Below are 27,528 nucleotides of genomic sequence, written 5' to 3' on the forward strand. Positions count from 1 at the left end.
CGATGTTTTCATTCGTCGATGTCGCCGTTCAGGATTTTGCTTCTTTTTTGTTCCCGATGGAACCCACTTTCAGGCTAAGTTATTATTCGGCTGAGATAAGGAGAACTGTATCAAGGCGAGAACCGTTTAAAACCGGTTCAATGTGTAGGAAAGTAATTGTTGAATCGCGTAAAGATAAATTTTTACACGACACCCTGTTTCCTATTATGCGCGCGAGATAATTGCAATCCTAAACACCCATACGAGAGTTTGCATTTATTAGAACTCGTTAAGGTGGCTCGTTTACATATAGGTCAACGCTTCTGAAATTTAGAAACAATTATTAGGTAGAAAAAGTATGTGTTAGACTTCCATGTGATTAATAGAAGAATTCTCAGCAGATTCATCATTCTTGCTTAAATGAATATACTACCGTTTTGTAGAAATACAGCGAAGTAACGATATTTTCGTTTGATAAAAGGTAGTTTATTTCTATATATTATATAAACGTCATTATATATTATATATTACATCATTGGATTTTGATTTAATTGTAGAACCTTCTCGCAAATTATCAGTCGACATAGAAGCTCTTTACTTCGTTTTCTTTTTAAACTTTTCTACTCGAACTTCTAACGAAGTTTTCATAATTGATTTAGCAATTCCACATTGATTGGTTAATTTAGTCAATTGCTGTGGTATTCTAATTTTGTTTTTGTATCATATTTCGATATAAACAATACGAAATATTTTACAAGTACGTATCGTTTCATTTCTTTACTCTTCTTTACTCTGAAGACTGTTTGGATATTTTGAATGTTGCGCTAATTGATATTGCAATAATCGAATTTTAAATCACCTGATATTTCGATAATCGAATCTCCTGTTATTCGATATTCTAATAATCGATCATTCTATTTATCGATATTCTAAAAAATCCTATTCTTAATCAAGATCAATTCCTTTCTTTTAATTATATCTACATTAATCAATTATAATAATATGTGGCTATATTTTTAATGTATAAAATATTTAATTAATATTGTGTAAATACTTGTATATGTATTTATACAGTTTCTAGTGAAACAATATACTTTCTCTTAGATATTTTAAACAACTCCTACAAGAGGAGATAAAAATGAAGAAATTTTATTTTGGAAGAGAATAGAATAATAAAACGATATACACATTATAATTTGAAAATACGATTGGATCACAAAAACTTGAAACGATCTGCTGCATAATAAGTGTAACATTTGTAATCAGCTACGTTGAAATATATCTCGTTCGTAATTCAATTCTCCATTCTGTTCGCGAATTTGAAAGCGAACGCATACACAGATGTCGTTACAGCGTGAATAACGCATGTTTCAAACTGCACTACCCGGCAAATAACCTCGAAACGACGAATTAACGTTAGTCCATCTTCGCTAGAAACTTGCATAGCAATCAATAACAATGACGATCGATGATTCGTGGCTTGTGATCAAAACCGCTGCTGCGGAGAATAAACACGAGTTAGTGTTGTCAGGCTCTGCAATTTCCGAGTTAATCGAACAGAGAGGCTTCGATAAGTCATTGTTCAATCTGCAGCACTTGAACTATTTGAGTATCACGCACACATGTCTGAACGAGTTGCCAGAGGAAGTTGAGAAACTGCAAAATCTAGCTACCTTGGTGCTACATTCGAACAAAATCTCGAAAATACCCAACACAATCGGGAGATTAGAGAAATTGAAAGTTTTCGATTGTTCAAGAAACATGTTGACGTCGCTGCCCGACGAGATTGGTAAACTTCCTCAATTAACAACACTGAACTTGAATTCGAATCTTTTAAAATCCCTGCCGACGCAAATTAACAACGTCAAGTTGAGCGTTTTGGATCTTTCTAACAATCAGTTTGAATGCTTTCCCGATGTCTGTTACAAAGAATTGGTTCATCTCAGTGAAATCTATCTGAATGGGAATAAAATAAAAGAAATTCCTGCAGCTATAAATCAGCTCGCGTCCCTTAAGATATTAAATATCACTGACAACTTGATTTCAGGTAATTTTTATTTTGGAACCACAAAACTATTTCTCGAAGAATCGGTTTAACCACTGTTGCTTTATTGCAGCTATTCCGGGTGAAATAACCGATTGCAATAAGCTCAAAGAACTTCATTTGAAAGGAAACGCATTGGCGGACAAAAGATTGTCAAAGTTAGTCGATCAATGCAAGACTAAGCAAGTAATGGAATACGTCAAGTTACATTGTCCAAGGCAGGATGGTTCTGTTGTAAATGCCAAATCAAAGAAAGGAAAAAAACCATCGAAATTATCAGAATCTGAAAGTAATACAAACCCAGTAGATACTTTGACACACAAGTTGAAAGTGTTAAAAATGTCAAACGACGCGCCGCTGATCAAAATTACAAAATACGTGAAAAATATTAGACCCTATATTGCTGCGTGCATTGTTAGAAATATAAATTTCACGGAGGACAATTTTAAAAAGTTCATTCAACTTCAAACTAGATTACACGATGGTATATGTGAAAAAAGAAATGCGGCTACAATTGCAACACACGATTTAAAATTAATTCCGCCTGGTAAAAACATGAAAATTGCGCATACATATACATACATGCATGTATGTATATTATTAATACTGTGTTTAATATTTAGGTGACCTAACATACACCGCAAAGCCACCAAATGAATTAGAAATTGTGCCATTAATGCATAATAAAGTATATACTGGTGTTGCATTATTCCAACAATTACAAGCTGAAGCTGAAAATTTGAAAAAAGAAAAAAAAAAGATTGTATATTCTGGTATTCACAAGTATCTGTACCTGCTGGAAGGTAAACCTATGTTCCCATGTTTATTGGATTCATTAGAACAAGTTATATCATTCCCACCGATAACAAACAGTGATATTACAAAAATGTCCGTAAATACTGAAGCGATGTTAATAGAAGTAACCAGTGCTACATCGTATCACATCTGCAGGTAATACCATGATACGAATATCGGTAACTATTAATATGCACCTACCGTAAATTTTATTTCTTTAATTAGTTATACTAAAGTTAATTGCATTATAATGTTATATCTTTAACAGAAATGTATTGGACCAATTTTTAAAGGAATTAGTCACTCTTGGTTTTGCATCTTCGTCACAAGAAGAAACTTCTAATTACCATAATTTAGTTGTAGAACAAGTAAAAATCGTAGACATGGAAGGTAATATGAAATTACTGTATCCCTCGAGAGCTGATCTAAATTTCGAGGAGAATTTAATAACTGTATTACGCGAGTAATAAATCACCGTGAGTAATTTAATCGTTTTTTAACTTCGGAATAATCTACATTTTAATTTCTTATAAATACTTGTTTTAATTATTATTTGTTTAAACTCTAGACTGTTAACATGTAACGTGTTTATACGTTTTTGTTTGTGACTGTGTGAACGCTTTAAAACTAGTTAGTCAAACGTGCAGTGTACATGATACTTACACATTTTGTACAAAACGTTTTGCTATGTACGAATATATAATTGTATTTTGTCCATTCTATTTTTATACTGTGAATCTTCAAAATATGTAATAATAATATTAATGATAACAATAGTGTTAATAAATGTTTGTTTAACGATATAAGAATAAAAAACATATTGAAAAAAATAATAATACTATTTAGATTTGAACGTGTCGCATATAATCCTTGAGAGCATTTAACAAAATGAAAAATTCATATCGTTAAATTATACAATCACGAATATTTGATTAGATTTGAATAAAGATACAAGTATTGATATTTTCGTCCGTAGCATAATCGGACCGCAGCCGAATACATCAATTTACTCAAAGGAATTACAATGTTATCGATGGTTCGTAACAGATGTTTAGAAATATTAAGAATGTATTTAAATTTTTATGATATTTAATCAATAAGTATCATTGTGTTCGATCCTTTTAAAATCGGAAATATTTACAATTGTTTGTAGATGAAGGAAAAAAATAAAACGTAAACAGCACGGAACCATCGTCTATTACTATAAATAGTAAAATCTTGAAGTCAAATCTGTAGATAAACTTTTCCATACGATGTTTACAAATATTCTGAACAGGATACAGTGGTTAACCACAGGTTCAAATACCAATGAAAAACCGCCATTTTACGGGCAGCTGACGACATTGGCGCTGTCGTGTCGCGAATCGTCCCATAGTAAGCCGGTGGAGAATTCTCATCTGTTTTTATAAATATTGTACTTTGTTTCGTGTACCTTAATGCAGTGTAAACTGTAAACAGCGTCCAAGTGAGACGTTTTTGTTCATCTTATAAAGTATAGCTAGTGAAAGTTTTATTTCAGAGCATTTTAAGAACGAGAAGAAATTCGCAGGAATTTTCTGAACTTTCCAACATGCGCGAATGTTTGAAGTGTTAACATGGCGCCGAAACATGACTGGTCATGACGGGGGAATGAGAACGAAAATTTTGAGGTTAGTTGATTATTTTGTCATTTAAGTATTGTCGCATATCGTAAATTTATCGTGTAATTAGCCGCCTTAACTTAATGATTGCTACGATACAGAAGTATACTGCGTGTATCGCGGAAAATTTTGTCATCATTGCAAAAAACACGTGTCACATTGTATAATTCATACGTTGTTTTTGTAATGATTTAGCAAAACGTCTCGATAGTAATAATAGCTACGTTATAAATATCACATTGAACAAAGAATATTTGCATTGTTTATTGTGTTGCTTCAGTTTCTGCAAAATTTCGCCGTAGGTACGAAATTAGATTACATAGTTTGATGCAATGTTACAGAGATTTTTTATTACTCCTTTCTGTTTAATCTCTCCATTTCACTTCTATATGAATTTTTCGATACGATAGATAACCTTTCTTTTAATCTGTATATTATTACGTATCCTCAGTTTTGTAGTGATAAAGAAACTTTACGGTAACAAATAAATTAATATACGTATATAGCAGACAACATGTTTATGTGTAGCAATAAATAACTAATGATAATTAATTTTAATGTATGTAAAACTGATATGACTCATGCCATATATACATACTTTATTCATAGATAATCATATCGATAATATGCTTATAATATTTTGTATTAATGATTATGGTATAATAAAGAGAATGTCATCACTACATAAAGGACAAAAATATTTATTAAATATTCTCTTGGATACATTTTTTATACATTTTTCACATCGGATTTTATACATTACAGATACATACATCAATATACGATAAACTTTGAAGTACAACAAAACGTATGATCCTACGATATACGTTATATAAAATTATGGAACATAAATATAATTCCACTTAGGATATATTTAAACTATTAAAAAATCACTAACATTTAATATACTTATTAATCTTCTTCTAGCATTATTCTATAAAAATACATTTAAACAAAAATTATTAAGTTACCTATCTTATTCAAAAATATAAAATCATTTATTGAATAGAAAAATGCAAACACTAAACTGATAAAGAAATATAATAAAACTTTAATTACATTAGAATATAATATAAGATGCTTGTAGCATGCTTGTTATTATTAAAATAGAGATTAAACATTGACTAGCACCATCTATGTCATATTAAAATAGTTTGTAGACTTTTAGCTTTAAATGTGGCACATTCAAGTATATTAACTCATCAAAATATAATGTAAACATGTATTTATGTATAACAGATCTTAAAATAGGAAGATCAATTAATTGCATTTAATTTGACTAAAACACTGATAGCGCTATGATCTAATTCACTTTCGAGTGCTCTTGCCTTTCTTTGAGATCAATTATGCTTAAATTAATGCAAGAAATGTATCCGTGTAACAATGAGATACCAGTTTTGATAAATGCTATAGGCGCAGAGAGATACATAACCAATCTAAATAAACTTATACCGATCACTGTAACAGAAAAAAATATTTTACAACACTTATTACAGTATTTAACATTATTAATAAATATGCAGAAAATAAATATTAGTAACTTACAAGTGGGTCCTTCGGTAAAGTAAAGGAGGTACAATGCGGCATAGAAAGCTTCGTTACCAGCACACATAATAAACAGAACTGTACGATTAGTGTAATACACTCTCATTATTGGATTTCCAGACATATCAATAAATTTATGACTTGTTTTTCCTTGCAAAACAGTCCTATAATATAATGTCTTACAATTATCTGACGAAGTAAATATATTTTCTTGTATCTTTAGATATTGATAATGTCAAAACGTGTATGTATGTTTGAATAAATTTATCCTTACGTATGCAAGTATATCCAATGGCAACTAATGTCAATGGCCATGCTTAATTGAAACCAAAATGAATAAGATGGATAAAATATACACAATGTAGCTAAAAGACACATGGTGCCGACGCGATCGGTTAATTGATCTAACATGGCACCAAATTTGGTGCCTTGATTGAAATATCTCGCTGCATGACCATCCACTGCATCTAATAGTGCACTAATAATGTAACACCATGATGCAATAACATGGTTAGTTGTCATGAAGTAAAAGGATATAATAGCCAAAATCACTCTGCCATAGCCTGTTAATACACACACATGCACATGTATTAATTATTTGATTAGATTAGATTATATTTATATACACATACACATGTGTAACTAAAAGGTAAAAAATTACATATCTCCATTTTATGTCAAGTAAATTTACTATAAAATAAAAGTATCAATTTGATTCATCAAATTTTTAATTAAGTAACACTGACACATTTTATACTACAAGTTTCAATAACAAATAGTAACTAATAAATTCCAATAATTTCAATTTAATCTTAACAAAAGTCTTTAATAAGATGTATACTTTATAAATATTGTATATTAAAAAGTAGCGATGATAAATTTAAGACTTTTTGGTATTACAAGATTTAAAAATTAGATACAAAGGAAAATGTTTTAGCTCCATATTGACAAAGAATAGAGATATGATTCTTTACCTATAAGATATTGACATATTACTGTGCTCACAGTATTCATACATATTCATTTTTAAGCCAACATATTCTCTATTACTTAACTACCTCTCGTAACCATTTTGAAAATATTTTTTTCAACTCACTGAATTCTTTCAATAATATATCTAAGAACTTTGTCATATGATTATGATTATAAATTCAGGTTGTAGTTTATTAAATATTTTTAATCTCATTATCAATTAAATACTTTCATTTTTTATTTTAAATACAATAAAAGATTATATGTGTGTATGTGTGTGCGTGTGAAAAAAATATCTTATGAATTGCTATAAATCAATATGGGAAGTCTTTAAAGTGCTACGCTTATATTTTTTTTCTCATCATATTGTCTATTAAAGACAGAGATGAACTATTAAGAAATATGTACATATATATATATATTTAAATGTTAAATGCATACAATATAAAAAGAAAAATAATTTCATATTGTTCATATAGGAAAAAGGATGTCAAAAATAGCATATAAATATGTACAATCTTTCAAAAATTCAATCTTCTAAAAAACAAATAAAAATACAGATATTTAGAAATATTTATGCTATCATTTTCCTTTCAAATTTCAAATTTATATACTACGACTACTTTATATTAGAAGATAAATAGCATATAAATTATAAATTAATCGCAATAACAATATTATTTTGGGAATGTATTTTCTGAGAAATATGAGTTTGATAATATATTCACACAGTTCTGTTGTATATTTCTATTAAAAAGTAGACATAAATGTTGGTAATAAAACTACGATAAATTTTTATTTACCAATAATGTTGGGCACAAACAAGAAAATATTCTCAGATTCCGTCATTTTGCCGCCTCTAATTGTCCCTCACTGTTTTGGAAATGGTAACGGAACCTGTTATCTGTAATCGGACGTAAAGGTTTATCTGTTATCTATGGTCGGCGGTGTCAAATAATCTCTCTTATTCTAAACTTACGAACTTTGCAACTGTTCGGCTACTTGTGTACGCCGTTCTCTTCAATTTTAATCTGAGTTACTGTATATAGAAAAATGTATAGACAGCATACAACGTCAATGAATCGGTAGTATCGACAATTATATCGCATTGTGGTTCGAGTTCGAGATACATCGATCTCGATGACGCATGTAGAAGTCACACAGCTAACAGTATTGTATCTATTAATATTTTCACCGACATTTCTTAAGTTCGCACTTTTTGTCCTGTGCATTATATAAAATTGCGGAGAACATTCTGAAACTCTCGTGGAATACAATTCTCGCTAAATTGTGTAACATTTATAGATGAAAACGTCATAGTTCTGTTTAAATCTGTTTCGTTGCGATTAAACCACGCAGATCGAATAAATTTAAGTCGATAACGTCGTATATTGGCAGTTAAAACTTGGCAGATTAGTCGAGGTACTCCGTTTCAACTGTTTCAATGTAAACTATTTCAGATATGTAAAAAAAATCGTAGCCGCAGAACATATCTTGACACATAGCTACGCTCCTGAAGCCAGACGACATTTTCAGAGGCTAAACGGCTGGTCCGCCGTTTCTCTGCGCAAAAGCGATCGTTTATTGTGTCGCGAGAAAACTGTCTGTGCAGGTTTACGTCAGTTTTCCTGTAACTTCTTTCTGATGTAATTAACCAAGAGTAATAATCGTTGAACGATAGTGAAATTAAGTGAAATGTTTCAGTGTCGAAAAATTGATTAACCGTACGGTTGTATTTGGACATCGTGCAATGAAGTTTCGGGTGGACTACTTTCCATTTATTCGAATACAGTTAATGTTGTATTTGAAATAAATCGCAGTTAATGGGATAACTTGTTTACTTCGAAATCGAGTGTCTCGGTAGATGGTTGCCCTTGTAGTTACCGTGGGCATCGTCGGAAAGTGCACAGACAGTAGTAACATTATGCGATCGATAATTCGCCGACGATTTTGGAATACGCTTCAATGATCCGATCAGACACTTATGACTTCGTGCGACGTTTCTAGTTTCCAGTGAAATGTTTCATAAGTGATCTTTAGTGTCTTCCAAGGGCCTATAAACGACAGAATACGAGCAAGAATAAACTGTATATTTCTTGGTGTGTGTACAAGCAATGCCAGAAACGTTGTCGTCGTTTTGGACAAATACGATTTCGCGTCTTCTATCCGTATACGGTTGGAGCAACGCTGCTAGTGCATTGCATTTCGTATAAAGTAAAATTTACAAAGCAACGTACGTGAGAAAAATGTGCATTTTAATATCGACAGCGGCCATTTTGAATTTATGAGTATCTCGAACTACGGCGATTATCAACCTCGTTTTTTCAATTCCAAAATTGGACTTTCTTTTGACACCTGGCTATAAAGAGAAAACGCGTGCGGTGTAAACTTAGTATGTCAACGAAAATTACTTACGATCCAACGTTTCCGGAATAAAAACCCGACAATTGCTACAAGAAGCATTCCATTCGTTTTATATTGTACATTGCAACATATATCAACTGTCATAATTTTGGCATGAGTTAAATATACGTTAAAACACGTTCAACTCGTAATCAAAAGCTTGTTCGTTACGAAAAGAGGCGCACGTACATCGCAGATTATGTATTTTCTATATTTTGTTACGCGAGAGCAACAAATATTTCCAAACAAGCATATCGGTGGCTAAAAAAATTCTGCAGACGAAATGAATGTTTTCGCATTTTACTTTCGATAAATATGTGATTCAAATACGGAACAAGTATTTGTCTATCGTTGATGTAACAAACATATTACACGTTTCGATTTGTTAGAATACACAACGTACTCTACCAATCGACAGTTGCCGCTGAAGCTGACAAGTATATCTGAAATAACCTCAACAACGAAAGACCGCTGGCATCAAGGAACGAGAATTGCATGTTCAGACTTCTCGTGCATAAACGAGAATGTACAAACCGATCGGAAATGTACGTGAACAATTCAGGTGCGGCTCGAAGACAACAATTCTCTGATTGATCGACAGCCACGACTCTAGTGGACGGTGCCATTTTTGTCACCTTCGCAGCGCGCGTGGTACGCGCGTAAAATCGAGCACATTGAGAAAATCATCAGTTGAATTTCACATTTCGAATGCAAATAATCGTGGCTAGAATTAGTTGAAGTCTAATTGAACATGTCTGTCCTCTAATCGGTTGAACCGATTAGGCTTAGCCTGATACGAAATCGGTTTAGTAAAAAATGCTTTCGTTTGTGTGGACGTGATTGTTGTGACGATTTCATAGACTAAATGGACCAAACCAATAAAACTGAAGTGATACGAAATGCGAGAATTTCCGATTATTCTCTATGATCAAACGAGACGGGTCGTTCGACCTTAAAAACACCAAAGAAAAATGATAAAACTATGAGTACAGCGGATACAGCGCTGTCAATTTCGATCAAAATGGCCCCAGGGCCGGCACATCGTCAAGAACCGGTGGCACCTGACAAAACTGCTGAAAATAATAATAGTGAAATCTCTAATGAAAGGGAGAACGAAAATTCAGTGGTAGGTGTTGAGACTGTTAATAATCAGAGTTCAAGTACAGAGTGTGCTGCAACGAACATTGACATCAATTCAGATTCAACAAATCAAAGTGCACCTACTTGTATTACCTCTGACAATAAGCAGGTGAGTTAAAAATATACGTATAGGATTTGCGCACTGGCTTTAGGCATTTCTCAACATTTACATCAACAGAGTAATTATTATTAAAAGACCGCTTAACTGTTTGTGTCTAAGAAGATACACGTTATTACAACAATTATTTTACATACATCAAGATAAAGGACTTTAATTCCTTAATAAGATTAATTTGCTAGTATACCATAAAATAATTGATACAATTAATTTTCTAATTATTACTTTGTATGTAAATTATGGAGAAATGAACGATTTAAATCGATAGCAATTGGTAATTCAACAGTAGATCGTCTTATAGTTAAATTTTGTAAATTTCTGATTTATATGTTAATATATTTGAATTCAAATCAATTGAACGCATATTACTGTCACTTTGATTTTATTTGTTCTCGTTTGATATCATAAAATATAATAATACCAACGTATGTATTCCATATATTGTAAAAAGGAAACAGTATGAAACTTACGAAAGAATCATTAATCTATTGTACAACTATTTATGCATAAATATCTTTGTACAACTACTATTTTCTAAAATGTTTAGAATTATAATTCAGTCTTAGAACGCGTCTACATTTCTTACATGCTTATATACCGAGCAATGATCAGAAGAGAGTTGCATTCGAAACCTCATGAAAGTGAATACGACGGAGCGCTGACTTGTCACAGATTAAAATTTCTATGCACTTGATTCGAAATGATAGTAATTTTAAAGTGAAATTACACACGTATGTAAGTAACCTGTAATTACGTGACAAATTGTGCGTGTAAATTGGTGCAACACACTTAGATTGATAAAGGATAACAAACAGGGGCATCAAGGTGCCCCTGGTTATTACAATCCTGGAATGGTCGTGTTCTCAGTGTAATGGCGGCGGCCATGGTGAGAAGAGCGCGCCGCGCCCGCTCGTCACAATAGCATTTAAATCGGCAGCACATTTTTGATACTGCCGATATTATTTCTTGTGAACAGTGATAGCGTATCGTTGGTTACATTTATCGTGTACTGAAATGCGCAAAATCTGAGCGTAACGGTGCTATACTGCGGGACTGCAGTTCAACGAAGCAGAGGCGACTGCAGCCGACCCAGGTGCCCTCTAAAAATATAAATTCCGTGCCGGCACTGCCCAGCAGATTTTTCCTTCGTCTGTAAGTCACCCCGGTATCTCGTGTCTCAATTAGCTAATCGCGACCCCCTATCGATCTCTGGACAAGCCCAAACTCATTCCTAGTGTGTGTCCTATTTTAATTTACCAACGAAGGTAAACCCCGCTATTAGCTATCCTTTTCGCATTTCCAAGGACTTACGAATATTCATTAACAGTGCTTTCCGAATCTTCAAAGACGATTGGTTTGTGTTGTTCGTACGCGAAACCACCTATTCCTTTACTTTTATTTCTTTCGAAACATGTTACTCAACACTGCGAAATGAGCGATAACTTTTTTTCTCCCTTCTCTTTTACTTTTCTTTTCTTCTCTTTCTTTTTTTTTTTTTTTCTTTATCGAATAATGATAAGAGTTTATTATTAACCTAGCTACGAAAAATGTGTTAAAGTATTTCATTGTACGTATGACGATTCACGGTCAATAAGTTTGGAAAGGTTTTATTATCTCCATAAAAACGGCGTATTCTGGGAGCAATCATAATCGTTCTCAGTTCTTTTTTTTTTTTGTACACTCTCTTTCTCTAAACGCTTTGTTTCTGGACGATATTTGTGTAGTCTTATAAATAAAGAATAAAAACCGTGGTAGTCAATTTTTTTTTTTTACATGGGCAGCCATTCTGATAAGATATTTTGCTTTGAATGAAGCTAGTTAGGTTACCGAAAGGCGGTGTTCGTCGAACTACCACGAAAATAAATGAGGTATCATGTACGATTTACTGCAATACTTTTTATCCCGTTTATAGCCTGTATGGATGAAAAATATTCCTTTCGTTATAATATTGATGCAGCATTTTGTAAGTAAATCAAATAAATGTCTGTGTAGACTTACAATTTTTTTGCTGTTATGTAAACAGTTATGCAGCATTTCAATACAATAATTATGTATGTTAGGTGCACAAATTGATTAGCATTATGAAGATAATGCACACTAATTTCAATAAAAGAGATAATGAATTTTAATTGAGAAAGATAAATTACTAGTTGAGATATATTAAATTTTTGAGTTCATAAGAAACAGGGTATATATATAATTAACATGATAAAAATAATTTATGTACGTGCATATGTAGCATTAATCGTGACATTAATATATGTTATTTATACTTTTTCTATGTGGTCTCTATATTTCTTCATAAAATCCAATAAGTGAAACCTTAAATTCACTCTGTGAATCTATCTATATCCATGCTTATCTGCCCTCTGGTCTAGTTTATACTATGGTGTTCAATATAATACGTATCATTGTAAATATTGAGAAATATTTCTGTTTTGCAAAATATTTGCTTATGTAAGAATGCAAAAATTACAAGAAATTTTAATTACTAACAACGTTTTGTTAATTCTAATTTAGTATCAGATGATTTGTTAAGGAATCACAATTTAAGTTGGAGTTATAGTAAATAGGTGTCAATATGAAATATTTAGTAGGATAAGAGAAAAGTAACAGACACTGTAATGAGTAAGTCAGAGATATACTAAATATCCTTTAGTTTCTTAACACATCTTTGAATGTATTCCCACTTATGGTTTACTCCTAAAGTTTGGATTGAACTCTTGGCATACTTTCCATATTTGAATCTACATTGCCAAACATGTTCCTGCACCATGTATAGGTTACAAACAAAATGTTTGCGAACATTATGTGATTTAGATTTTATATTGTATATATAAACTGATTTTTTGTATAAAATTTATTGATTTGTTGATGCACATTTTTTAAATTGATATTATTTCGTTTTATAAAAGAAATGCATTCATTGTTACCAACTCATGTTAGTTTATGTAATAGTTCTTATCCAGTAGAAGGAAATTCTTAATCTGCAATTGCTGCATTCTATTAAAACATAAAAATTTATGATTGCATTTGATTGTGCATACGTACACATACATGTAACTTATGATTTTCCTCTTAGTAATATCTCTTATTTTCTTTATACTAAGATGTAACTATTTGCAATATTTTATATATGTATTTACAATTAAACATTTAATTTGCAAAAAAATTTTAAGGTTTCTTTTGTTTTATTGTAATTTTTAGGAAGAACCAGCTACTTTGTCTACACTAAATGAGGGTGAATTACGTGCACTATTGGATGAAGCTATAACTTACAAGTGTCCCAAAGATCGTGAAGGAAAATCAAGTCTCTTTAAGGTAAGCATGTCGGTACGTGTATATGTACAATTTCTTTATAGCGCAATAATATAACTGAATTGCATTCATTCTAGGAACTACTGCAAGAAGCAGAAGCCGATGAAACAGAGGAAGGTCGAAGGATAGTACCTAATTCACGTTGCCTACCTGGGTCAAATCGTAGAAGACATAAAAGAGATTCTGTATCAGAGAGGTTAACACACGGTGGATCATTGCAAAATTTAGCACAACCTATTGCTTCGGAGTTTGATAGTAGTTTTGCATATCTAACATCCGGATCTAGCCATACTTACGGAGGAAGCAAGAGAAAGAATAAGAAGTATACAGGATCCAGTGTTTCTGCTAGACAAAGGGAAGGTGGTTCTTTGCCCTCAAATGTTAATGCATCACACAGTCTTGCTTCATTGGCTAATTTAGACCTAATATTCGATAAAAAGGTATATGTAATATGATTAAATTTCATTTCACTCATTCTAGACAAAGTTCTCATTTCATGTGAATTTTTTTCATACAATAGAGGATAACATAAATGAAATTTGTTGGTATAGAAAAGAAGAAATGTACGAAAAATATTCTCGTAAATTATGAAACTATTTAAATCGCATATTTGTGCGAAAAATAAGTTAAATGTTAACATTAAAAAAATTTAATATATATTTTTGTTCTATGCGTAAGCGATCTTTTAATTGATTCAAAGTTGCTATTATTGTTGCTAAATATATAATTATAATGTTAGAAATGAATAATTTTATTGGTTATATCACTATATCATCTTTTTAAATTGCATTAACATATTGTAGATGTAAAATAACATAAATAACAGTTTTATACAGTGGTCTATTATATTTAAATAAATATATATTTTTCTTGTTCTTTAAGAAGGGCTTCTGTGAAGAGAGGACAGCTTATGACTGGACTAATAAAGAAAAATCCAAATCATTAGACAAACCATCATACACTAGTACAAAAAAAGAAGAAAAAGAGAAGGATAAAAAGGATACAAAAAAAGATCCGTGTGAGACTGAAGTTGAAGTGCGCGAGAAAAGAGGTAGCAAAGGGAAACACGGCACAAATGAAATGCTTGAATCAGATAATCCACCACCAGAGTATAAGTCAGATTATATGGTGATTGATCTAGGTGACGCCGAGGTATATTTGTATATTACAATAGTAATATAATTGTAATAATCGTACATTAGTTATATATGTACATAGTATATATAATGGTTATAAAAAGTATTTGTAAATATTTGAAACTTAATATACTTAAGTCAAGTTAATCAGTATGGATATATTAGAATGAACAATACTTTGTATAGCCACTTTATGTATTGCCTCCTATTTATTAATGTGCTTCTCTCAATTTTAATTGTTTTAGGTGGGTACTATTAGTGAAAGGAATGTGGGATCCACTATAAGTGGGGTTCAGAGACCTCACTCCTTAGACACAGAGGATGACGAAGGAATTGAAATGAAAATTATTGAACCACGTAGATCTCAATTTATATCACGCACTACTTTCGATATAGCTCAAACCCCTGTGGACACTACTATAGACTTTTCTCTCCGTGAACATAGCGGAAAGCAAGATAAATCAAAAATATCTGTTAATGGTACAGAGGTAACTGGTGCCCTCTCTTTTCAAACTTTTAATAGTGTGAAATGTGGTATCGGTGGAACTGCGAACAGTTCTAGTACTAGTCAGGGTAAAGTAGTTCCAAGTTTATGCTCCATGATGTCTGCATCCTTACAAACACAGAATATCACAATGGGTAGGTGATATAACAAAAATTATTGCAAATATATAACTTATTTATTATAAAGATAGAGTGTGGCCACTAATATTTATTAGCAATTAAAACCATATTAATACATTACGGTTCGTGTTTACATATTTGTGTGGATAGCATCATTCAGAGTCCATGTATAATATATGTTAGTCATAATGAATTTTTTTAAAACAGCATCACAATAATTAAGATCGAATACATGAACTGATTAACATTAAGTTATATCTTTTAGGAGCAATAAAGTGAGGAACTCATTCAGTATGCATGAACATAAATGGTATTCTAAATAATAATAATATATGTCTATAATAATATATAACCTAACTTTTGACTTAATTTAAACATGATGATAAATAATGAATATAGAAAAAAGTTTAGGAGAAGTAATAATGAACCGTAATGTGTTAGAAAAGAAAACAAATATTTCGAACTAATTAATTATTAGCAAATATTAGGTCTTCATTTTAGCTTGAAACTCAAATACCGAATTCTTTATTCTTATAACGAATTAAAATACATAACTTTGCACAGAAGGTTCCAGGTACACAGCGCATACTACTGGAACTGGAGAAAAGAAGTCTCTAGATGAAAATGGAAATCCAGTGCAAAATTACAATGGTGAACGAAAGAAGCCTAGAAGAAAAAACCAGGAACCTAACGTAATTGTATATAACGCTGAAAACGTCGAAGGACATCGCAACGAGGACATCGACAGTTTAATTAATTTCATCGAAAATAAGGAGTCTAAGAGTAAAAAAGGAAAACCAGGTAATCCAGTAAGAGTAAAAACTAGTTCAGGAGCAAAACCAAGGAGTAGAGAAAAAGACACTAAAAGGGAACAGTTGCCTGCCAAGTTACAGAAGTCCAATTCTCTTGAAGAGATATCTAAAACTAAACTTGAAGATCTCACAACGGAAAAAAGTGTCAGTTCTAGCGGTGCCAGTAGTATATCGAGTCAACACGGTAAGTGATTCGTAACAGATCGTTACTCAATCAAGACAACTAGTTTAGACCTACAGACCAACCCACTTTGTTCGTTGTTATTAGTTACTGTAACCTCTTTTTAGTTTTTTTGGGCAACACATGACAATTGTATATATTTACTGTTTCAATTCTATATCAAAGGTTTAAAATCTTAAAATGTTATATTTAATTTGTATTTAACCCTTTGAGCGCTGAATTGTGCGACGTTAAACGTGTGTGCATATATGCGTTCATACCGCTTAAAGGGTTAATAATTCTCGATCTCATAAACGAAAAGTAGTTAAAACTAGACATTATTACAGACAAAATAAGTCTTTCTTTAATTTAGATAATAACGTGCTCCATAAAACTATGATTTGTAGCTATTAGACAAAGAGTTAATGTTTTAAATATTTAATTAAAAGAAGAAGATTTCAAGTTTCAGTACAAATTGTTTTAAAGTTTCACAATCATTTTTTTCTGTTAAAATAAAACTAATCCATTACTGGTTCATTTTGTTTAAGAGATTAGTCTGACGTGATTATTGTTTTGAATATAATGAAAATATTATTCTCTGTGCAATAAGAATGACGGAATTTTTCAGAACAGTAACTATACATGCATATTTTCTGTAAAAATGAATAACGATGAAGTACGAAATTATCATTATATAAGTCTGCCAGCACGTGTCTATATCGAAATTATTGTAGAATGATTACTGAGCAATAAATTAACGTACATAATCGTTTATTTATGTCGAGATAGTTAACATATATTTTAACAGTAAAAACAATTGAATAATTTCTAAAATTAATATAAGAAGCCTGAAATTTAGCATTTTTACTGGTCTGGTTGCTCTATTGTTATTCCTCAAACATTGGATTATGTTAATTTAGTCCGTTTTAAAGAATTCCTTCTTCTTTTTCGGAATATCTTATGTGCTAAAATTTGTATGATATTCTTGTTTACATAGACTCTTTTTTTGCATATTAGTTCAGAAAGAAAATTGAAAATAAGTCGATGTATACACGGAATTTCTGTAGAGAAGCAAGAAAATACTCTAGGTCAGGTTGACTCGTGTGCGTTGAAATCGTGTAATTAACATAGTGTGGTGTTTGAGGTTAAGTAATAGTTAAAATAATGCGAATCTTAATATAGTATTTTCTTCTATCGCTTGAGTAGGCACAATTAACGTTGCTTTACGCCGTGCGAAACAAAGAAGCACAGGGGACACAGCTATCGATAGTCGTGGTGATAGACGATCCTGGGGAACAGAAGAAGGTCAGTCTATATATTGCAATGATACCGGAGATGATTATGCTAGTCGCCGAAATTCCAATAAAAAAATCAATCCAGAGCCTGAACACGAAACAGAATTCTTGGTAGTTACGAAAAAGAAGAAGAGTAAAAAGCAGAGTAGAGCGCAGAATTTAACAATATCCGGATCTTATCTTCAAAATTCCAGAGGATTCTCTAATGAATATAGAACGCCGCTTTCTCCCGAACTTAGAAGAAAATCGGCAAGCAGCATGCCTCCAAGGTAACTAACAATGAATTTACGGTAATTAACAGCAAAAATATAAATCCGTGCAAGAAATCAAGTAATTTACGAAAGTTGCTTGAAATGTTTCTATTCTAAATATGAAAAATTATTAGCCCTTTACTGACAGACGAATCACGATTATTAAATTAAAGTTAATTTCACAAAATTCATGTGCCATGAGTTAACTAGTGCCTACAATTTTTACCGCTTTCCATGATTTGATTGTACAATACACGCTTATGTAATTGTTATAGAAGTACGAAATTTCACATATACTTAGTAACAAACATGAATTCTAAATTTTAGAATGGATCAGATATTATTTTCGATAGTCCGTATAATTTGTATGTCCGTATCGCTCGCAACACCTGCACTCATCTGTTCGAAAAATTGTATTCTTAAAGAAAATTTTATAAAATTAGGATGTATCATACTTTGTAGAAATGATAGCGAATGATTTTACATTGAATTTTTTTTACGTGTTTATACGATCGATTACTGTTATAAGATAATGTATCTAAACAAGATATTAGTTCAAAGAACACTCGTCGAGTACATAATCTTCGAGTACTTGTCATTTTCTTAGATATAACATTGTTTATATATAGTAACGATAAGTAGTGAATATTAAATTTGAAGAGGTAAATGATAAACTCGTGGATTTGACGACGATTTCCTGCCGCATTTCGAGAATTAAATGCATATTAATTAACGTGAATTATTATTTGCAGTGATAAATCGGACAGCAGCGATTCAGATTCTGTCCATTCATTGCCGGTTACATCGAATACGTCCAAACATAATTTATCAAAAATAGCTACCTCATCGGGCGGAACGCCGCAGGCAAGTTACGCGGATATAGCTCGCATGGCAACTATTAATATGACACATAATTCGGTGTTAAATATGTCCACGATAGTTCCAAACATGTTGAACACAACCTCGTGGCCTAGTGTGCCACCGAAAACGCCCTCAGAGCCAGACAAAATCCCTCAAGACTATTATCCCAGTTTAGATGAATTGCAACACTCGGACAGGAAAACAAGACAACACAACTTCACCCATTCGAATCATATTCTGAATCTTAGCTTCGAAAAGCCACCCTCGCCGACCTTGTCGAAAATGAAAAATTCCACGGAAAGAAAGAAAGCGGAAGCTCAAGAAGAGGCTATCAATAAAAATATACAAGTTATCAAATACGTACAAGATGTTGAAAAAATGCGGCAAAATTTAACACAACAAGAACAAAGAACACTGAGCTCTACTAACCATAGCACAACGTCAAACGAGATTTTAATAACAAATCCAATTCCATCGAAGCTCAATAATATAGTAACAAATTGTAATTCTGATTCTGATAACAATAATCCGAGTTGTAACAATGTTAGTAATAAGGATACGATCGTGAGCGTGAGGTGTAACAACAATCCTCGAGCACGTCGCGGAGGATACGTTCAAAGCAATCAAAATGTACAAAATCAAGTATCGCACGAAGACCAACACTTCAAAAAGGCTGGATATACGTATCACGATGAAAGTACGAAGAAACCACAAAACGTTGAAAATTCGAACACGCATTGCGAAAACAAAAACAGTCCCGGTGGTAGTTCAACCGATGAAAGCGAGTCGCAAAAAGCTAATGCTTTGAGTAATCCAAAAGTGACGCAAGAAGCGCAAAGTACTGATTCCGATTCTAGTAAATTAATGAGAAACGAGAAACCAACGAAGCCTGCAAAAGAGCAAAATGTTAACGTTAAGCATGAAACGGTTAAATTGGGAATCGTATACTCCGTGAATACGAAACAGGAACAGCAGGAAGATTCTGAATCCAAAAAGGCGAAACAACAGGTCGGAACTACAGATAAAGATCAGTTGCAAAAAATGGAATCGCAGTCCGCCAATAAACAAAAAACTTCAAGACCTGCAGTTATATTATTAGACGAAACTTCGTCAGATGTTAATAAGAACAGCGAGCTGCCAACTGAACTTAGGTTTGGATTTGAAATTAACGAACAACTTCTGTTATCCGAAGAATCGACAGCCGAAGAGAATTCAACTACTGGCACTGTGTTCCCCTCCGTGGTTCCGCCTCTTATGAACAAACCACCCAATTTTGATAGATATCCGCCGTTATTTGACAAGCACATGAGGTGCGACAAATTCGCACCCAATTTCATGCAACCACCAAACGCGCACGTAACGCAACAACCTATGCACCCGGTGATGGTGCAGCGATTACCATGTATGGGCTATCCACCAAGATTTCCTCCTCCAGCGTGTCTACCGCCACCGCCTACACCTCCACCAGATATAATGGAGAAGTATCATCATCAACCGAAAGAAGATTTCTCTATGCTCTATGTGGCTCCGGAAGAGGATGTCAATATACAAACGTACAATCATGATAAGATCGTCTCATTCGTTGGCTTAGGTAAGTGAATTTTGTTTGAAATATCATTTCCTCTAAATGTGTTGATATATGCAAATAGTGAAGTTGTCGATGGTTGCCTCCTTCCTTCTGACAGTTTTTGCTTTTGCATATTTCTCTGATTATATTTGCAAAGCAGCAGTTTCCAAACTAATTTCGAAATATTCTTAAAAGCTTATTTTAACACTTCAAAGTCCTTCCATTGTTCTTTTTTTATTGTTATTGTAGCATGGGACGCTGTTATGAAAGAAATGCCAGTAACTGCAGGCGGCCGTATACAATTCTACAGTGGTCAGTGAAATGGGCACTAAAGAAAAAATGGGGTAAATAACACAATAATGTTTTTTGTACTGCAAAATTACCTCTATTGCAAGTTATCCGTTACAAAATTATAAAACAGCCAGAGGAGTCTGCTTAATAATGCAAGACCAAATATGTATCTAAAATACAAACAAAGTGATCGAATCTGTATAAAAGAAAAAGCAAGTTACAGTAACACTCGGTTTCGATCGTTAATAAAACAAGCTACACTAATTGTCGTGTCAAATCGTCGGTGATAATTCTGTGAAGCCAACTGGCGCAAAATGTGCCTCTAAAGCTAATGTACATAAAATAGTCAATCACCAGAAAAAGACAAGGCTTATGAATAGTGTAGCGTACTGATTGTACATACATTAAACAGTTACAAAATACCTTTGAAAAGGTTTGTAACGTGTGCGAGCATTGAAGTTTCAGTATTGACATCCGATACGATATTCGACTGAAAATCATTAATTAATAGTAGCGTGGAATACGTGTTTCGCACTTTCGGAACGTGAACGCGAAAACCTCCTTGTAAAAAATGTGAAAATTTCGTGTAGTCATAAAATGCCTCATATAAAAGTTTCGTAAACGAAACGCGTTTCAGATCGATCACGAATGTGTTACGATTTGGAAACGAGAACACTCTATATAAAAACTGTTTAAAAAGGTTTAAAAAGAAAAAAAATAAAACTGAAACGAAAACGCCACAAAGCAGATATGTGAAGAACTGCATGTGCTGTGACAGTGGTTTATGCTGATGCCTTTAAAAAGTAACAAAATACATCTTAGACCATTGTAATAAAGTTTACAGATAGTTGAATGAAGCCCGTTATGTTAACTATGCCAAATTGAGATCGTCCGTCGGAAAAATATCGCTAAACTACTAAACGGTTATCAATAAACAGTTGCGAGCTGAAATGATGATCTTGAAACAACATCATTGAGAGAACAGGGATTGTTGCAACAGTCAGTGAAGTCTTCGAGCAAAACATTAGGAAGTTTAAAAACGCAAAAAGAAAAAAAAATGAAAGATAGTGGTTGCTAGATTACATGTACTTTATTTAAGACGAACATAAAAGAAAAGTAAAGAAAGCTATAAAGATGTGTGTCAAGTGTAACGAAAAATGGTGAATGCAAGTGTGTCACTAAACACGTGTAAAATATTTAAAAGAAAAAAAAAATAGTGTGATTGACTTATAACTTTATGGAGTGGTTACTTCTTCCAACCGCGACAGTTTATAGTTTAAGAAAATTAAAAAGGGGGGATGGGGAGAATCATTTAAAAAACTGATTTTTTGCAAATGTTGCGCTCAAGGTCATAAACTGGATGGAGACAGTGAGTAAAGTGCGAATGTGTTGAAACAAAATGAAAAAAAAAACAAAACGAAAAAACGCTAAATTTTTACACAGACTCGCTTATTTAATGAATAATTATTAATTATTGGTAATGATAATTATAATAAAAATACTTGCTTGTGATCATAAAGTATGATGGTGTGAATGCGCGTAGTTTATGTAGGTACTCTACTAGCCGATGTCCAGTTTGGGTTTTTCTTTTTATTTTTTTTTTTTCTTTTTAACATTTCCACTTTTGAATTCATTTCGAAATTTCCCATGGAATTGTGTTATCCTCCTAAATCGGGCGATAAAGAAAGTAACTAATACACTTTTGTGGTTGTTATCAATTTACAATAAGAAAAAAGCTTATGAGTAGTTAATCAAAAAAAAGGGAAAAATGAAACAGAAAAAATGAATTTAATATGATTCCGTTTACAAAAGATTCTATTTGTTACATAGGAAGCCTACCTCCTACATATTTTATTTTTCGATAGATAAACGAAATAGCGAGACAAAGGTGAAGTTATATTGTACTTTTAAATTCGAATGAAAATTTCACGCATCTTGAGCCAAAAAAAAAAAAGAAAATAAGTAAATGATAAATGTTTGGAAGCTTATCGCCTCTGATGGTAAGGATAAAGATAACTTTATCGCAGATAAGTTTCGTATGAAAGAATGAAAGTGTATTTGTCTATTTAGATTATTATTATTATTATTATTATTATTATTATTATTATTATTATTATTATTATTATTACTACTACTATTATATTATTATTATTATTATTATCATTATTATTAATATTATTATTAATGAAAAGTTAATCGTTATTAACAAATCAATATTGGCAGTTTTTGTTGTTGCTTCTTTATTTTCTCAAAATTACGAATGGAAACAGAAAATATATAAGCTCTGTTGATGTTTTGCATTTTGTTCAGCAATATAACAGTACAGCTGGGGGTACAGCTTTCAGATGAATAATATGTTAAGATATTTAACGCGTATAAAAATCACTAATGCGTGTTGGTGCATACCTTGAAAAAACATCATTTCCCTCGTACCTTAAATGAATCTTCTATAATCTGACATTATGAAAATAATTGTCGTTTAATTTTGTATTATCATCACATCTTAATTACCTTTTTTTTTCTATTTTTTATGTAGTATACTTTCTCTTTCATACAAATAGTAAAGCACAAGGCATTGTTCATTGGTAAAGTATTAAAACCTACTTTCAGAATAAATTTTACACGAATTATTTTATACATGCTCTTTTTAAAGTATGCGTTTAAGCATTTCAGTTTTTCTTTTCCTTTTTGTTTTTCTCGCAAGCGCAGAAAATTCTCTGCTACAGCAGAAACAGCTATTTCTGAAAATCTAAATAAGCAACAGATGACTAATTCATTTTTAATCACAAGACGTCATCGCATTACACCACACTACGTATAAAGTAGCGATAATTTTATCTTTACATCAAAGCGGATGATGATTCTTCAGGGTATCTCGATCCGACATGCGAAATGAAACTATTCAAAAGTCAGGTGCTCCATCGCCTTAAAGTTAGTAAAGTCCGATTGTCAGCCTGTGCCATTGACCGGTTCAAATGGCGACGACTGCTACGATTCTCAGAGATATTAGCACAGAAGTACTTGAAAGGAAATAGGACCATTAAATTGTGTACCGTAGCCGTGCGGCAGCTACGCTATGAAACGATGTTACGTTCATTCATATAACTAATTCTCTTATATAACGACCGACGAGATAAAAAAAAAAGAAAAGAAGAGCGAAAAGATGTATAGATATCAACGTGCAAGGCGATAATGTATTATACCGTATATGTTCTTTGTTGAAATTACAAGAACCAAATCAATAGCGATCAACGAAAACGAAAAGTGTGCATTCTTTTATTTTTCCATTTGTTTTTAACAAACGTTCTCAAACGTGAACGATGTGGTACACATTTATTTCGTTCAACAACAGACTAATTGCATTTATTCGAGAACTGGTAGCCTGCGCTGTAACATAAAATATGTATATGTTTCTCTCGTGAAAGGAAGGGCACAAAAATCTTAAAATCAGACCTAACGGGAATTCCGAAGATAAGCGTATTTTTGCTTCTGGCGCATCTCGTTCTCAGCCTATCGTCGTATCGATGAGTATAGATTCGGTTGAACTGTTGAAACGTTGCTAATGATTGTAAATTAACATAACGAAAGACGAAAAAGAAGAAAAAAAGAAAAAAAAAGAAACAGAAATAGTTGATGTTATTCCCTGCTCTTTTTGAATTGTTACGCTCTCGTGAACGCATGTGTATCGATTATATTCTCATGTGTGAAAGTGATTCTCCGATTATTTCGTTTGCGTAAGTTCGGTTACTTTACAAGTTTCGACGGTATCCTCCAATGTATTTCGTCAGAACCGTTTTACAAAGATCGGGACAATTGTGTGTGTCTAAGAGCCACGTGATTATGCTGTAGCGCGACGGATGATTTAAACATTTTTGCGAACAGGCTAATTTCAAGAGGAAATTTTTTGAAGTCGAATCGATAAGCAATCTAAACATCATGTTCGTCGGTAGATGTTTCCAAAAATGTTTATACGCTCGTCGATTATTGCTTGAGACGACAAAATTGAATTATCGGCGCGGGCGTGTTAATAGTGTTCAGAAAAGGATTATGACAAAAGAGACGAAAGTTAATAATAATTGAGAGAGGAAGGGGAAGTAAGAGAGAAACGATATCCGACGATCTCAGTGTTAGCCTTGTATCACTGTACAATTTGTTATTCAGTGTAAAACAGTTTTTCCGTGCTGTATATACGTATATTAATAACTATTATTAATTATTATTAACGATTTACGGCGAAACTATTCGATTAACTATTAATTGTACTTGCTGATTATCGATAACGATTATACGAAGAGAGCAAACGCTGATCGCGAGTGCTTATGCGTGTATAAAAGGAACAGAAGAAAAAGAAAAAAAGGTAATATTTTGCGTGTATGGTAAAGGCTGTGCTGCCCAGCTGAAACAAAACAAAAGAAGAAAAACACAATGAAGGAAGGATATTGTTGCCAACGTTTAGTGTGTTGCCAAAGTTTCCCATTTTGTGGGTATAAAAACGCAGTATGAAGTAATATTCGAGTTCCTTTATTTTATTATTATTTTCTTTTCGTTTGATTTATTTTCATTCTTCTCGCGCGAATAGGAAATTGGGTTCAAGTCGGCTGAAAAATGAGTATTTCGTAAGCAAAACGAGAAACGAAATTTGTATAATACCGATCCTCGAAAAAAAAAAAACGATAATTTTATTTATGTATATTTTGTATTAATCTAATTAGAGTGTAGATAAGTATTGTGATATATAACACAGGCGTAAAATAGTCGAGAAATCGTTGTTCTTTTTTCTCTGTCAGCTAAAAGGCCAAAATGTTTAAGGAGAAAACTGTTTACAAGAAATTAAGAAGAACACCTTCGAATATTACTTAAATACTGTATCTTGCCGGTGATACGTATTCGGATGATAAATCGTTTAATGGCATGAGACCATAAAGGGAAACGTGAACTGGAGGTAAAACGTGAAGAGGAAATAGAATGTACTCGCGTACGTTGGAAACCCGAAAATCATCCGACGCGCGAGTTTAAGAGAGAGTTTAGTCGCAGGAGAGTGTAAAGTAAAGTTAAAAACCACGAAACCCCGATTTATTCTCAGGATGCGTAAACACAACGGCCGTTGCTTACTATTTTGTTACTAATGATACTGAGAACCTCAGATTCATGCGAAGCTATCATGGACCATGGATGTAAAAAGTCATTGCCATGAAGTGTAAAAGAGGAAAATATTCAGTGGAAATGAGAGAGAGAGAGAGAGGGAGAGAGAGAAACCACGCGAGAATGTAAACAAAAAGAGTGAGAAGTACGTGCGTATGAGAGAAAATGATAAAAAAAGAGGAAGAATGTGAGAATGTGTGAATTTTATGCTTCTTCGGTAAGTGAGAGACAGGAGAGAAAGAGAGAGAGAGAGGGAAATGAAAACAATATTGTCCTCCTCAAATAATTATTAACGCCGAGAAAGGAAACGGAAGATGCGCGTATAGTGTCGCCATTTGGCCTTTATGCTGTTCTATCTGCGATTTCATACAAGCTTTGCGTACGATACTGTGATATAATAAGTCGCCCTATGTTTCGTCGTGATTTTTCTTTTTTTTTTCCTTTAATTACGTGCGTGTAGACACACACACACACACACATACACGAACAGAGAGAGAGAGAGAGAGAGAGAGGGAGAGAGAGAGAGAGAGAGAGAAATCAGTATATATATGTATACGTTGTATGAAAAATACAACGATGTGAAATGTGAAAACTAACTAAACAACCGTCTCCTGCGTTTAATTTGTAAACGATTAAAGCGCTAGTAACGCGATGCGTTCGTTCGCATTCGCAGAGGCTAAGTAATGTATCAAATAAAAAAGCAAAAAAAAATGACAAAAAAACATGTAGGTCTCAGCAGGTGTGTCGAAAATACACGTTACGATCTAACGAGAATCATAGAAAATAGAATCAGAGGATCATAGGAAAGGAAAACAAAGTCTGAACATGTCTGCATATTACTTGCATGTTATCTTCTTTTTTTTTTTTATAACTGTTGACCTTTTTTGACGCTTTTTTGTTGCGCTTCTGCAGCAGTTCGTCTCGTTTCTCGCACAGCTTTCAATTCCTTTTCTCTTCCAAGCATGATCACCGAACATTTAGATTTTTTGAAAGCTCAAAGTTGAAAGCAAGTAAATCGTAGAAAAAAATTATCGAATGCATCGTAGCAGATGTATGGAACGCATACGAGAGTTTAGGAAAAGATAATGTTTAAAAATTGGACAATCATCCTTAAGTAATGAAGGCTTAGGAATTTTTTGACTTTATTTTCTTGTTTCAAACATCTTGACGTACACACATACACACACCTGATAATTCCTATATCACATCACTTCTATGTGTATTTAGCAAAACAATTCATAAAACCGGCGTTTTCTCGTATAACTGTCTTTTTTTTAGTTAGTTGCATTAATAAAAAAAAAGACGAACAGAAAATAATGAAGAGAAAAGTAAAATAAAAATCTTATAAGTGTACAACATTCCTTCGTATCATTTTCAAGAGGAAGACGCTTTTTTCGTCTATCTACAAGAGAAAAAGGATGAACTTATTCTCGAC

At 32.7% G+C, this 27,528-nt stretch overlaps 4 protein-coding genes across 10 annotated transcripts; 3 read left to right on the forward strand and 1 right to left on the reverse strand.

The window, feature by feature from the left end:
* The first annotated feature begins 1,252 nt into the window (after window positions 1–1,252).
* LOC143422336 (leucine-rich repeat-containing protein 47) lies at window positions 1,253–3,986 on the forward strand. Of its 3 annotated transcripts, none has more exons than XM_076892914.1 (5): window positions 1,253–2,026; window positions 2,097–2,570; window positions 2,647–2,974; window positions 3,087–3,294; window positions 3,972–3,986. In XM_076892914.1, exons 1-4 carry the CDS (start codon window positions 1,438–1,440, stop codon window positions 3,283–3,285), a joined length of 1,590 nt encoding a protein of 529 aa, XP_076749029.1. In that variant the 5' UTR covers window positions 1,253–1,437; the 3' UTR covers window positions 3,286–3,294; window positions 3,972–3,986. The 3 variants fall into 3 exon arrangements, with proteins under 3 accessions (XP_076749029.1, XP_076749028.1, XP_076749027.1); XM_076892913.1 differs by lacking the exon at window positions 3,972–3,986 and adding an exon at window positions 3,387–3,614; XM_076892912.1 differs by lacking the exon at window positions 3,972–3,986 and having other exon boundaries at window positions 3,087–3,613.
* Window positions 3,987–5,489: 1,503 nt separating this feature from the next.
* On the reverse strand, window positions 5,490–8,101 carry Pis (phosphatidylinositol synthase). Of its 2 annotated transcripts, none has more exons than XM_076892916.1 (5): window positions 7,959–8,101; window positions 7,779–7,879; window positions 6,278–6,566; window positions 6,004–6,167; window positions 5,490–5,916 (listed from the first exon to the last, which is right to left on the reverse strand). In XM_076892916.1, exons 2-5 carry the CDS (start codon window positions 7,822–7,824, stop codon window positions 5,762–5,764), a joined length of 654 nt encoding a protein of 217 aa, XP_076749031.1. In that variant the 5' UTR covers window positions 7,825–7,879; window positions 7,959–8,101; the 3' UTR covers window positions 5,490–5,761. The 2 variants fall into 2 exon arrangements, with proteins under 2 accessions (XP_076749031.1, XP_076749030.1); XM_076892915.1 differs by having other exon boundaries at window positions 7,955–8,091.
* An 839-nt stretch (window positions 8,102–8,940) lies between these two features.
* Window positions 8,941–9,931, forward strand: LOC143433463 (uncharacterized). The gene is made up of 3 exons (XM_076910801.1): window positions 8,941–8,967; window positions 9,016–9,208; window positions 9,768–9,931. The coding sequence occupies exons 1-3, from the start codon at window positions 8,941–8,943 to the stop codon at window positions 9,929–9,931; spliced, it is 384 nt and encodes a 127-aa protein (XP_076766916.1).
* A 24-nt stretch (window positions 9,932–9,955) lies between these two features.
* Tyf (twenty-four) lies at window positions 9,956–23,844 on the forward strand. 4 transcript variants are annotated; one of them, XM_076892910.1, is made up of 10 exons: window positions 9,956–10,627; window positions 13,844–13,957; window positions 14,032–14,394; window positions 14,837–15,106; window positions 15,336–15,729; window positions 16,279–16,710; window positions 17,893–17,991; window positions 18,067–18,250; window positions 18,985–20,684; window positions 20,910–23,844. In XM_076892910.1, the coding sequence occupies exons 1-10, from the start codon at window positions 10,361–10,363 to the stop codon at window positions 20,978–20,980; spliced, it is 3,894 nt and encodes a 1,297-aa protein (XP_076749025.1). In that variant the 5' UTR covers window positions 9,956–10,360; the 3' UTR covers window positions 20,981–23,844. The 4 variants fall into 4 exon arrangements, with proteins under 4 accessions (XP_076749025.1, XP_076749022.1, XP_076749023.1 ...); XM_076892907.1 differs by having other exon boundaries at window positions 17,893–18,250; XM_076892908.1 differs by having other exon boundaries at window positions 16,282–16,710; window positions 17,893–18,250.
* The last annotated feature ends 3,684 nt before the right edge of the window (window positions 23,845–27,528 follow it).

Source organism: Xylocopa sonorina, chromosome 3 (assembly GCF_050948175.1).
Source record: "Xylocopa sonorina isolate GNS202 chromosome 3, iyXylSono1_principal, whole genome shotgun sequence".
NCBI lineage: Eukaryota > Metazoa > Arthropoda > Insecta > Hymenoptera > Apidae > Xylocopa > Xylocopa sonorina.